The sequence below is a fragment of the Cygnus atratus genome, chromosome 4, assembly GCF_013377495.2.
Source record: "Cygnus atratus isolate AKBS03 ecotype Queensland, Australia chromosome 4, CAtr_DNAZoo_HiC_assembly, whole genome shotgun sequence".
Lineage (NCBI taxonomy): Eukaryota > Metazoa > Chordata > Aves > Anseriformes > Anatidae > Cygnus > Cygnus atratus.
Window position 1 is genome coordinate 32,511,219 of NC_066365.1, and position 13,728 is coordinate 32,524,946.

Below are 13,728 nucleotides of genomic sequence, written 5' to 3' on the forward strand. Positions count from 1 at the left end.
TCACAGCTTTTATGAAATTCCTCTAACATCAGTAAAACACTGTTTACAATTTTGAAACCATGTGATGTTAAATCCTATTTCATAACTTTTTTTTCTGAACTTGAAAAATATGAATGCTACTTAAAAGTGCTAACAATCATTACGTTGTCATTCAGCACCAGTTTAATCCAGCATCTCTCATGTGGTTGTCTAGGTAATGCCTTAATACCAACAGAGACAACGCTACATTAAATACAGTAATATGCCTAAACTCACAAGGGCACACAGCATTAATTAGCTACTAAGTTCTATTCTTCCACATTCTGGAAAGGAGGACTGGAAAAAGAAATTCAAGATCTGTAACATTTTAATAGGCTGTAAATAACCAAAAAAGGCAGAGCATCATAATGGATAGCAAATAAAAGCGATAACGTAGATCAGACATAAATTTTAAATGAATAAGGGAGAAATTATCTCCAAGGCATTCCGGTCACATTTGGATATATGACTATTACTGCCTTTTTTTTCCCTCCTTTCTGACAGCAGCATAAGCACTGACCAAGGCTGCAACGATTTTCCTAATGCATGGATGCCAAACAAGTCCAATTATTATATTTATGTCATCCATATGGCATCTTCATATTCTGCAGATGGGAGTTCTCATAGAAGAGTATAATTTCTGGTTGCAATGGCTATAAAACATACTAGGAACATATTTGGAACTTGGTCTGCCAATAACTGACTCAGAAGCACTGAATTCTCCCAGTTTCCTTTCATCTAAAACAACCAAAGCCAAATGATATTTCATGTTAACATTAATGACTTCATGTGGGTAAGGCTAATGGGCAGTGGTAAGGGAAGAAGATTCTAGGAAAGGAGGTGCAGTGGGAACGAGCAGTTTAAGGGAGAAAATACGAAGACAACATAGGGCAAGTTTTCATGAGCTAAGATCTAAAAAACCCTGCTAGAAGGTAACTTAGTCTCCTTCGTTTTGCACAGCTGTTCGTATGGCAGAAGTATTCCCCCAGTTCACTACAGATCCTGCTGAAATCAAGTTAAAACATTTTCCAGCTGGTTTTCCTCTGACATTGCTAACTACACAGCAACACAAGCACTAGCACAGGGAAGAAGTAGGAGCATCCAGGCAAAGACAACAGCAGAAGTCGGACTGCTCCTCTAGCAGGATTTAGTCTGATCTTTCCCTCCTACAAGCAAGACCACAATTAGTTTTCCAGCTGGTCCTCTGACCCAGATCACTGCAGACCCAAACGAGCAAAACTACTCAGTTCAAAGCAGGGGGGTAAGACAGATGGGACCGTAGTGGTCTGCAGTACTAAGAGACATACATACAAGCCACCAAAGCCGTCTCTACTGCTTCATAATTTCACAGAAAAAAAGTGAGTTTTGTCTGCAGCCTTTGCAGATACCGCTTATGAAAGACAGGAAATCCGTTCTGTATCAAGAGTTTATCCTCAGTTCATGCTCTATGCACAGGTCAATTAAAATTGGAATCCATCAGTCTGTATAATTAGAGGCACATGAGCCTGGAACCAGGAGTTATCTTTGTATCCAAAAAAGAAACAGTAAAGCATTCATATTAAGTAACGCCTCTGTATATATCACATTAAAATCTCACTTTGTTAACATGCATAAACCAAACAATATTACCTTTAAGTGATTTTTCCCCCTTACATGCTGCTATCAAATTAAACATTAAAGACTTAACTGTTCAGAAATTCTACTTGTAGTCTCACATAAGTTTTAGAGGCAACAATGCTATCCAAACATTCAAGAACAGGCCAGGCTACAGATGGTAATACAGTACAGATTAAACAAAAGGGAAAACACAAAGAGGAAAGAGACAAACATCAGGCAAGTCTCCAAGAGGCAAAGGTTAGATAACTTTTATTACAGCAGCAGAAACCTTTATTTGATTTTTATGAACAGCCCCATTCAATAATCTACATAAGAGATGAATGACTGAAACAGATTCCAAGACCAGTACAAGATGCTGAAAGAACCTGGAAGAACAGTATTCTCATTAGAAATACAAGCTATTCATGGAAAAAGCATTCATTAAACAAGAGCACAATGCCAGATTTAATCCAAGTTTCAGAAGAAACATCCAGCTTCAGCACATACTTCATAACAATCACTAAGTTCTGCCACAAACCACATGCCCGCATTTGTGTCAAGAGTCAACTGATTACTCAGAACTACTACTTTTAGCAGATTTAATTTCTTAGCTGCTAGAAGTGCTATATTTTCAGATTTTCATCTGTCAGGCTATAATACTAGGACTTGCACTGCAGTAGATTTTTTTTTTTTTAAACTAGCTATCAGTTAAGATTCCTCTTTATAAACAATAACTCCATCTCCTCCCCTGAAACTCAACAGGAGTAGGGAATCATGAAAAGGGGGAAATAAACACAAGTTTTACCTTTAATAACAACGTTAATTGGGGCTATTTTGGCAGCTGAGTTAGGAAATCATTAAAACCCTGGTTTTCCAATGGATCAGCAGCAGTATCGAACTAATTATTCTGTAATTCCAGAGTTAAATCAATGTAGAAGCAAACTAGCTATTTTTTGGTATGCAACATTTACCTTCTTGCTTTACAACACACAGCTTTATGATCAGTAAGAAAATGACAGTGTTACATAAGCTTCTAAACTTCTAAGAACAATCCAAATGCAGTTATCTGAAGATTGCCTCTCGCTCAGAAACTCCAAACGTAAGAACATAGATTAGTCCTGTTAGTAGCAAAATTCTGATTTAAAAATGGACTTAGAGATGAAGCCTCAGTGCTCCAATTTGCTACAGAAAAATCATTTTACTACTGAAAAGTCATTTACTCACATTTCACATGAAGAAGTGAAGTAATGTGCCCTACTCTACTTACTCCCAGGCATATTCCCCAAAGACATCCTGTAATTGGCATGAAGTAATGCTCTGGAACACTGACATTTCATTAGAAGGAATAGTAAAATGCATTTTCTATAAACAAAGCGAAGCTGTCAGCTCTTGAGTCCAATTATCAGCTAAAGGCAAACATTTAGAAACAATTAAGAACTACAATAACTGCAGTGATATTCTATAGTTTTAAATTAATTACATAAATTTTTAACAAAAAGAATGTCATGTTGTTACCAACAATGCTTAAAGAAATAGCTGCTAGATACTATACACCCTGCACAAGTCAATTAGGCTTATCTTCATCTCTGCCCTTTTTTTTTTTTTTTTAAACACTATAAAGTCTTACATGAAGTTCCAATGATTTCAAACTCAGGTCAGCAAAAGCATCTCCAAGTTGCCTCTGGGTGTGTACCATCTGGAAGAGTTGTGTGGACAGTGTCTGTGCCAGTTTCAAGATATTTTCGTATTTTTTTTTGTTATCTCTCAATATATCTATTTGAGCTTCTAGTTCCAGATCTACTGTTCTTGAGCCACGACCCAGTTTTTCAGAGATGATCTGACGTGTACACTGGAAAAAAAAAATTAAATTATAAAGAATCAAATATATTCAAGACAACACAGCATACACCCATTTTCAGCTTCAAGGGACAGATAATTACACACAATTCTTTCACAATCACCCCTCCCAATATAAGTTTGCACAACAAACTGAAAAAACAACACACTCTTTAGAAGTTCATCAGGACTCAGCAAGAACAGTTGGACAAGTCTCAACTCTTACTAATATGAATATTCAAGTTAGCAAATCAAGAGCATAACTAATTGCTTCTCAAGTAAAAGAATGCTTATCTCTTTTACATTTGGTGAATCTTATTAAGTTAAAAGAAGCAATTATTTAGCTCACTATATTAAAGTCCATTAATGGAAGTATTACCAGTTCTGCATAAAAATTTCCACCCAGTCACCTTTCAGGCTTTGTCTACCAACCATCCCATTCCAAGTGACCCATGGCTGCTTTTTTTTTTTTTTTTTTTTAGAAAAAAAAGTTTCCGGTAAGACCCTGAACAGGTCTAAGTTTTTATTTTTATTTTTTGAAGATAGATGATGATGAATGGGAGGGCAATCTTTAGCATGCTTTTAAAGCTGACTCAGAACTTTCACTAAGAAACACATAAAACAATTAAAATACATTTCTCATTATTCACACAGCTATAAAATAGAGCTAATTGTTAAGAGTACTACTTGTGACTGAAAAAGTCTTTCTGAGGCAGCTTTGCAGTTCATTAACGTGGTGAGCAGCAAAACCTGCTCTTACTAGGCTGTATCAGCCAGCCCAAGGGTATGACAGCTTAGGCAGCTACCACATTCCAGTTACCTGCGACACCTTCTTTGCCAGAGATTTGAACCCAACTCGACAGTGAGCCTCCTAAGACGCACCACTGGGGCTTCCCCTTGAGTGATGCATCAGAGAAGCCAAATGCCAAGCAGATGTGGCAAAGCCATGCAACTTCTCTATGTAAAGGAGCAATTATTTGCTGTAGTTATGAATAATTTTAAGTTAATCCGTGGTCCCAAGAGGTGAAGACAAAATTAAGTTACACATATGAAGGACTGCTAGAAACAAAATTACAGGAGAACTACTTCCACACACAAAAAAAAAAAAAGCACAAAATTTCAGTTTCATTAGGAGAGATAAAGCCCAACTCTATCTTAAAACATATTCCCAGGGTACATTACACCACTAGATTTTCCAAGTTTTCCAAATTCAAGGAATTTGGATTAGTCCAGTCTTTATTTACTTCCAAAGGAGATATTCTTTTAACCTTTTCGAACTTTTCAATAGTTTCTAAATTGAACAAAGGAAAGACTCCAAAAAGGATCAAGCAGAACAAGATGGTCATAAGTAATAAGCTTTAGCCCAAATCCTCTCTTCAAATTTATCTCATTAGATTCAACAACTTTAGAAGAAAGAGCATAGCTAACCTAGGAGACGTTTTTCTGTCAAGAATCAGAAATTTAAGGGAGCATAACAAGTCATATCACTACAGAATACACCTTTAATACTAAGGCCTGCAATCGAAATTGTCAAATACAATTTAACAGACAGTATGCTAAGAGTATAAATAAGCATTTGACAAGAAATAAAAGCAAACGTGGAATTAAAGGAGAAACGTTGGCTATTCTCCAAGAAAATGCTAAGACACACACCCATTGAAATGAAAGGAAATGTCATGGAAGGTAAAAATTTTTGGAAGCAAAAAATTTTCACACAGGAAGAAGTTACTTTCATCCAAGGAGTATTTGCCTCAGAAGTTACGACAAAATACATGAAGAAAACAGTACTGACAAATGAGAAAGTGAGGCATGCGTCACTTGAAATACTTACTCTGTATGCTTCATTAAAGTGAGATGTAGCTGAAGCTGAACATTGAACTGAACAAGAGTAACAACGACGACGCACCTATCTGCTATTTTCATTTACTCTGGTTGTTACTGAACCAGTATAAAGACACAGGTTGCCGTATTTTCTCACGATCAACTGGAGAGAATATTCCACATGCAAATTCTGTTTGGCATTGTTCTAAAAAGAAACCTATAAAGAACGTTGTCCTGCATAATACCATGCTTCTCAAGAAGTGAAGAGGTATACCAGGCAAATTTTAAGAAAAATAATTCTCAAAGCAAAAAACAAAAAACAACAAACAACAGAAACAGATTTAAGGGAAACGTCACAGAAATAAAAGTTCTACTAGTAGCCCAGTAGAGGCTTGTGAAACAGATAGTGTTTTTTCCTCAAAGTTTAAGCTGTTGTAACCCGGACTGCATCAAAAGAAATGTGACCAGCAGGTCAAGGGAGGTGATTCTCCCCCTCTACTCTGCTCTCTTGAGAACCCACCTGGAGCACTGTTCAGCTCTGAGGCCCCCAACATAAAACAGACACAGACCTGTTAGAGCAGGTCCAGAGGAGGGCCACGAGGATGACCAAAGTGCTGGAGCACCTCTCCTGTGAAGACCGGCTGAGGACATAGGATTTTTTCAGTCTTGAGAAGAGAAGGCTCCAAGACGACCTAATTGTGGCCTTCCAGTATGTAAAGGAAGCCTACAGGAAAGGTGGAAAGGGACTCTTTGCCAGAGCATTTAATGATAGGGCAAGGGGAAATAGTTATAAACTGAAAGAAGGGAGATTTAGATTAGGTATTTGGAAGAAATTCTCTACTATGAGGGTGGTGAGGCACTGGCATAGGCTCCCCAGAGAAGCTGTGTATGTCCCATCCCTGGAAGTGTTCAAGGTCAGGTTAGATGGGGCTTTGAGCAACCTGGTATGGTGGGAGGTGTCCCTGCCCATGGGGATTTGGAACTCAATGATCTGCAAGGTCCCTTCCAACCCAAACCATTCCATGATTCATTCTATCATGAAAAACAAGAAGATAAGCTTCTTTATTAGAATCGTTGAAAGCAAAGAAGAGTCACAAATTCCTTGTGTCTGTCTTACTACTAAAATGAAAAAACCTTTCTCATCCAAAGGGGGAGTCTGGGGAAGGGAAAGAACAGAAAATGCTCTGGTCATTAGATTATGGGAGAAGAAAAAAGAAAACTTTTGAGGCTAACTCATGATTACTACGGAACAGAAGACTGGAGAGAATGAAGAGGGCCAGTAGTTGCAATGGCAACAGAATAATCTTATTACATCATGAGTTTGCGGAGAAGGTTAAACCGTCTATGAAAATTCATGATTAGGCTAGGCAGAAGAGCAACATTAACCCCCTGTAATTATCAATGGTAAACAGTTGCTTAAACAGACATAGAAGTAGGAGATAAAAGCAAATGTGTCTCATTCACAGAAATGCACAGGGGACAAAAAACAGGGTATACAAAATACATACAGGCATACTTAATCATCACTTCACAGATGGGTATGATCTCTGGATGTAACAGAGAAAGTTGGTAAGGAGTGATATCTGTACAGTCTGTACAGTCAAAGCGTAAAAAATAACTTTTCTGAAGTTAAAAAAAACGAGTGATTTGAAGGGTTTTATTCATCCAATAGTCACGTTCTTCATATAAATGCCCCCACAAAGTCCCTGCGAACATTTCAGGGCATCAGACCTTACTGGGATACACCGAAGTTTCCCTCACTCAGCACCCTGCCTCTCACAGTGGCCAAAAGAGGCCTTAAAGAGACCGTGTGCCAGCACACAGAAATTTTTCCTTCTAAATTCTGTCCCCAGAATCTAGTAATTTCCATCCTATAATCCCTGCCACAGTGCTAGAGGTACTACTCATGCCAGTTCCCTAAATAACTTCGTAACAGCTTCACCACTAACTCCACTTGCAGATTAATGTCTAGTACAGTTTCGGCTCCTAGGGGTTCTTCAACTGCAAACTTCCCTAACCATTTATTGCTGCCCTTTATTTCCACATCTAACCTATAATCAGTTAGCTATTACAAGATAAAGAGGAGGTTTCTTCCCATGACCTTCCTGAAAAGAAACCAATGCCACTATGTCCACAAATTGAAATACCGTCCCTAACCAAATTACACATGCTTTTGTATGTGGACTGTATAGAAAGTATTTTAAAGTGGCACCTCCAGGGACATTCGTATAATGCTACCTCTATTCAGATAAATTCATACGACTTCAGACAGCTCTGAAATAAGTCACGATGTTTCAGGAGTCCCATCTTAACTGATTGATCTCCTCGGGCATATTTGAGAGACAACTTCAAGCTTCCAGATTCCAAGAAGACAAATTCATTCGATTTTCTGGAAGTGCTAGTCTTTGCTATTCCACAACCGATGAAATTCTAGGTTTCAGGGAGGGAGAGGTTTAAACCAAGAAATAAAGCTTATTATTATTATATATTTTTTTTTTTAAATCAAGACTTAGCAAAATAGACTGCCAAGGAAATAGTGTTCTAAACAGGGATCTGAGACCACCATTCCAGCACTCTTCACTAATCCTCTGGTTATTGGTGTGCATAAACAGGTTTGTAATCCTTCTGCAATTGTGACATAGGGTTTTCTTGATTTTGTTCTTTTAAAATCAAAGCACCAGAAAGAGAGAGTAAGATCATATCCTCTTACTTATTTGTGATGTAAATTTGTTGTACAGCAGATTAAACCTCAAGAGTCAGTGTTTCTTAAATGGAATCTTAGAGAACAGCTAAGCAGCATGTACTCTGACTGGACCACAGCAGGCTGCAAAAATGGCTGACAGACTTCTGCAGTTGCCACAAAATTTAGGTTGCGTTTAAAATTCCTACTTTTCATGTAATTTATTTAGACAAAATAGGGTCAAATTTCCAATTCTAACACAAAGAACAACATAAACATTTTCTAGTGGGTAGAATGTCTCTATCCCTGGTTCCCACGCTTACTCGGGAGAATGTCTTTACCTGGATTCAAGAATACTGGAGAGTTTCAGACCTCTGTTTTACATGGAAAAAAAATTAAAACAAATTCCTGATTGCTTTATGGTTTCACGTAGGTCCCACTGATGCACACTTACCTGTCCACACCTCTGCCATTTAAGTTTTAGGCACAATGGAAAGCTGTTTTTCAAAACCAGTCTTTGTTTAAAGCTCCTGATTGTAATGTATTTCATGACAATTGTTCCTTATCTTGTGACTTTTTAATGAGAGTCACAGCTGCCATAACAGTGTGTTTTAAGCGCCTCTTCTTTATTCTTTTGTTATTACCTTTATTTCATCAATTCCCAGTTGATCTCAAAGAATTGTCATAGAAAAATAACATATGAATTGAAAGCAACTGTTCCAACACTAAGAAAAAATCAGCCAAGATATAACAAAAATATCAGAACAGCAATTAGGTTTACAACTTATAGGTGGGCCTGACTATCAGCTCAAATTCTATTCTATCAGCAGTCAGCTCAGCAAAAAGATTCTATTGCAAGCACTAGAGTTGAAGCCTGTGTGTTCTGTTGAAGGGGACAGAGATGCAACATTCTTTTTTCCTTGTTAAATTGATACCTTTAAACAATTTCCCACTTAATACCATGGATTTAAAAAGGCTCACAAAGGTTACACTTGGAAGAAAACTAAGCCTTCCGCACATTCTTGTTTATGCTCACTGAAACAACAGATTACTTCCTTTCATACTGCAGTGCAATACTTCGAAAGCTTTAATCTGATCTAGTAGCAAACTCATTTCTAGAATATATATGCACACACAAATATATGCCTGCATACCTTGTAAGTGTTTAGGCTCCACTTTCTCACCAATTCCAATTTCTCCATTGCTGGATTCTTTACTTCATCTGCTAACACAACAGGTCCACTCTTCTGCTGAGCTCTGCCCCCTGTGTCAGAAACAAAGCAAGTCTTTAGGGCCTTGGCTTTTCTTGTTTTGTTTAAGGGATCTATAGTAAGTAAGGAAGATTTGTGCAATTGCACATGCAAAAGCAGAACAAGGTAAGAGTAACAACTTTAATGAATGTGCAAATTTTCAGAATCAATTCAGAAGTTATTTTATAACTGATAGGAAGCATATATACATCAGTAATTTTATGTAGCGATAGGCTGAATAAAGCTCACCCTAATGCAAGGGATTTTACTAACCAACTGTACAACAGCTTTAGATGGACATTTATTACTTAATCTGTGTTTTAAAATTCCAGTAGTTGAACATTGTCTTGGATTTAGCCAATCTAAAAGTTTGTTTACACCCTGCAGATCACTAAATGAAAACAATTGACACATAAGAACTGCTGTAACAGAGTACATCCAGTAAAACCAGTAAAGAAATCTCAAAACAGATTTTTTTTTTCCTCCAATGAATGTTATCCTTTCCAAAAGGCATGTTCAGCCACCAAAAAGAATCACTTTTAAAATGTATCTCAGCTTTTTAGCTCATTGGTTTAGGAACAATTAATTCTACAAACAACTAGTGTAAAACAGCAATAAAGATACAATTGCAAGCAACAAATCAAATTATCTATGGCCAGTCAGCACATATTCATTGCTGAATACTGAGCATTCTCAAGCTAGTATGGTATATCACAGATTCTAAGTTTTAATTTGGAAAAAACTCATTCTGGTGTCCTAAACAGTAAGCACTGCAAAGCTCTACCACTTTAAGCAACTTTATTTATTTATTCATATACAGTTTTGACTACTGCTGCTTCTATACTCTTCGAATAATCCTGAATGCTACTTAGAGTCACCTTAGCCCTGCCAGGTTATTTACGTAAGTAAGAGCTTGGAAAAAAAGTCTATCCAGATGCCTCAAGATACTCCTTTAGCATCAAGCACAACTGTCCTTTACGTCTTCAAAATGCTGTGCAAACATTAAGTAATTAATCCTCTCAACATCCTTATGAGGTAACTGAATAAGTTCTCTCCTTTTACATAGAAGGAAACAGACAAAGATGTTAAGTAATTTGCCCATAGGCACAAAATGAGTCAAGTGGCAAAGCCTAGTTTGGGTGTTATGAATTCCTAATTGCCACCTCATACTCTGTCCTAATGGAACATGTGAACATTTTGGCAAAAAGAATGCCAAAAGTTTCAGCTTTAACCTAAATAAAAGATCTTGGTTACTCACATTTTGTTACTGTTCGTTAGTATTAAGATTTGGTAATTACTCATTTTTAATGTGATAGAGCAAAAAGCAGCATATAGAAAGGAAAGCAAAGGATATTTAATCAACTGTTAAAATCCAGAAATGAGAACCACCAAAAGACCCCAGAAATTACATTTCTAAATAACAGTAAATCAAATTATTAGAGACATGGGGGAGTTAGTACAGCGTCAGCAGACACAAGGGCGTTATCCATTCAGTGCTATGATACCTGTGGGAATAATTAAATCACAACCTTGTCCAGCCAGTCTGCTAGCTGCTGCACTGCTAGGAGATATAACAGATGATTTGGGTGATGCTGAGGAACCTGAAAAGTGGACACATTTAACATGAAAATCCACCATCTTCCCTTAGAAGCCAATATGCACTTTTACACAGATAGGTTTTCAAAGCAAAGAAATATTTGTTTCAGCAACACACTAAGTAGAAGTATTCACAGGAAAGTTACTGGAATCTCTGACGGGAACACTTTTGAAAAGGTGCAGATGTTCGTGTGAACTACTCCAGGTTTTTGTGATTTAATCTTTTTTTCTAAGTCATGATGCCAAACTTTTTTTTTCTTAAAGAATCGTCAAAATAAAACTGGCACATTCACCAGTAAAGTTTACATTGTCAACAGAAGATTCCAAGAGATGCTGTTATAATACATGGCTGCTGCAGTTGAAACCGCTGGTTTTGGGTTAGGTAGATTTTACTCCCTGCTGATGCTGAATCGTTTTCACAGCATTAAGGAATGAAGAAGCAGGCTCTGAAAATCTGGACCAACTTCAATTAAACTTGATTAACATCTGCGCCTAAATCTGTGACAAAAAACACCTCAGCAATAACCTATCCTAAAAGAACAGGAGAAAGATCATAAGAGCCATTAGTAGCTAAGGTGTGTAACTTCCTTCTCAAGAGAAGGATTTTACAGCACTTGCTTGGTATCTTTTGGACAAGACATACCTTTAAGGGATCCGCACTGTGTGCCCCCTAAACAGCTTTAGGATTATGTTTTTCAGTGCTTTGCAACTGTTCCATATGACAAATGCAAAGTGACAATCTTACAGATTTTTCAGGACTTTAAAAAAATCCAAGAACAAGTTAGCTTTTTCTCTGCAGTAATGAGTCATCAGCATATTGGCGGGGGAGCTTTTATTGCTTCTGCTGAGAAATTCTGAGATACTTCATAGGACTGACCGTGTGCCCATTGCAAGATGTGGGCAAGGATTTAAAAAAAAGTCCAAGCTTCATAGTTTGGTCTAAAACTTATCAGTAACACCAGAAATGTCAGTTGAATTCACTAAATCAACAAACAGCTTTTGCCTTTTAAATATATTCTGGAATGCTAGTAACAAGGGGTATATGAATACAATAACAAAACACTTTAATATCACACAGAAATTAAAAGATTGAAAGATATCTCATCTGCTGTGATCTTCCATAGTGGTACATTATATATGGGCTGCAAATGGATTTAATCTAGGCATAAAAGTTTGATTGCAAGATCCTACTAAATTCCTTAAGACCAAATCACTTCAGGAAGCGAGCTAAGACAACTGGTTAAATAAATAAATAAATAAAAATAAATTCCCTAGCACTCGATAGTATTAATGCAGCCTTATGCATGTTTTGCCATTCCCCCTCCTCTGCCAAATCCTAAAAGCCCTGCCCCTCCAGTATCGCTTATTTTGCGTTCAAAAAGGAAGCCTCAATAAGGGCACAAACAGAATAAAGAACATTTAAAAACAGGATTATCATTCTATTTTTCTCTCCAGTTTTATCAAGAGCCTAAGCCTCTTACCACTACCACTTCTACCATTTCTGTCTGATATATGAACATCAGGAAAAACCTGAAAAAAAATCCTTGGAAGAAAGCTGTGGTATCTAAAGTGTTAAAAACCACGTTCAAAGCTCATCATCGGTATACAAAACTTACTGCAGAACATTTAGATTACAAACATATTAGCATAGCTTGAAACACATCTTAGACACCGTTTTCCTTATAGACTATGGCAGGTAACAGCTGCAACAGTTATGCTGCAAACTGAATACAAAAAGGCGAGGATGATGAGCAGTTTGCCATCTGCTCAGTTTTTACCGAGATATTTTGCTAATTTCAGCCTTAAAGAAACCACAGCATTCACTTCGTAATAGATGTAAAGCACAGCATGTAAATCGCTGTTTTCATAAGCACATTTCACAAAACAGGAAATGAAGCAAGATGTAAATTAAATCTACGACTACAAAGAGACTTATTTTCACAGCTGCTCATTTGAGATCACTTCAAACCTTTCAAATTTAGACATTGTCTAAGCTACATAATTCATTAAAATATCCCTTTCACATACTATATCGTTGTACGACTGTTTTTAGACAGATGGAAAACACTGACATTACTGGTTTGTTTACCACTATTTCTCACTGTTTAATACCAGTTTATACTCTTTTAAACACATTAAGACTTGTATTGAGAATTAATTATTAACTAAAATCCTCCTGCTATAAACAACAGCGACTCTGTATTTAGAAGATATGAGAAAACTTTTTCATTATATAATACTTGGAATAAAAGATCCAAAGCATTATCACTCCTGACAATACATTAAAATAAGATATGCATTATAACAAAAAAAGAGAGATGTCTCACGAGCAAAGAAGAATTTCACTAATTCATCTGTTCCGGCTAGGCAAACTGTGTATCCAGACATACACAAGTTTCGTTTCACATTGGAAAAACACTTGCAATGTACTTACCCACATTTAAACAGACTTCCAATGCAATGTAGTTGTTAAATCTTTCCATTTGACACAGCTTCAAAGTACTCAAGTAAAATACCTCCCTTCTGATAACTGCAAGCCAATTTTACCCTAAGCTTGCATGAGCCCTGTGACAGATTATAAAAGTGCAGCATGTAGCTCTATTTTAACACCTCAGGTTGTCACCAATGTACATCAATCAATCAATATATCTATACCAAAATGCTCAAAGCAGCTGCAGAACTTTACGATTTCTGACCATATTAAAAATATACCTCAAGACTTTAAATTGAAAAATTGAGATTAAAAAAAGCAATTTACCTTTACCTGGAAATGGTCCTGCCTCAACAACTCCCTCTTTGGTGCTGTCAAAGCCATGAGATGTTATTTTGGTTTCAGAGAGTCCAAGTCCAACTGGTAATGAACGTTTCAAGTCCTTAAAATATTTGAATAAAACGGAAAATTTACGTTAAAAAAAACTTAGAAGTGACTCC

The 13,728-nt window shown here is 36.9% G+C and overlaps 1 protein-coding gene across 11 annotated transcripts in view; it reads right to left on the minus strand.

Annotated features, from left to right (window-relative positions):
- Positions 1-13,728, minus strand: part of ARFIP1 (ADP ribosylation factor interacting protein 1) — a 43,406-nt gene that overhangs the window by 10,353 nt on the left and 19,325 nt on the right. For 3 of the 11 annotated variants that reach the window (XM_050710529.1, XM_050710531.1, XM_050710533.1), the window contains 4 exons: positions 13,556-13,670; positions 10,707-10,802; positions 9,106-9,215; positions 3,242-3,463 (listed from right to left, as the gene is read on the minus strand). In XM_050710529.1, coding sequence (XP_050566486.1) covers positions 3,242-3,463; positions 9,106-9,215; positions 10,707-10,802; positions 13,556-13,670 — 543 coding nt within the window. The remainder of the gene's footprint in view (positions 1-3,241; positions 3,464-9,105; positions 9,216-10,706; positions 10,803-13,555; positions 13,671-13,728) is intronic. The other 8 variants (XM_050710532.1, XM_050710537.1, XM_050710534.1 and 5 more) reach the window with 4 other exon arrangements.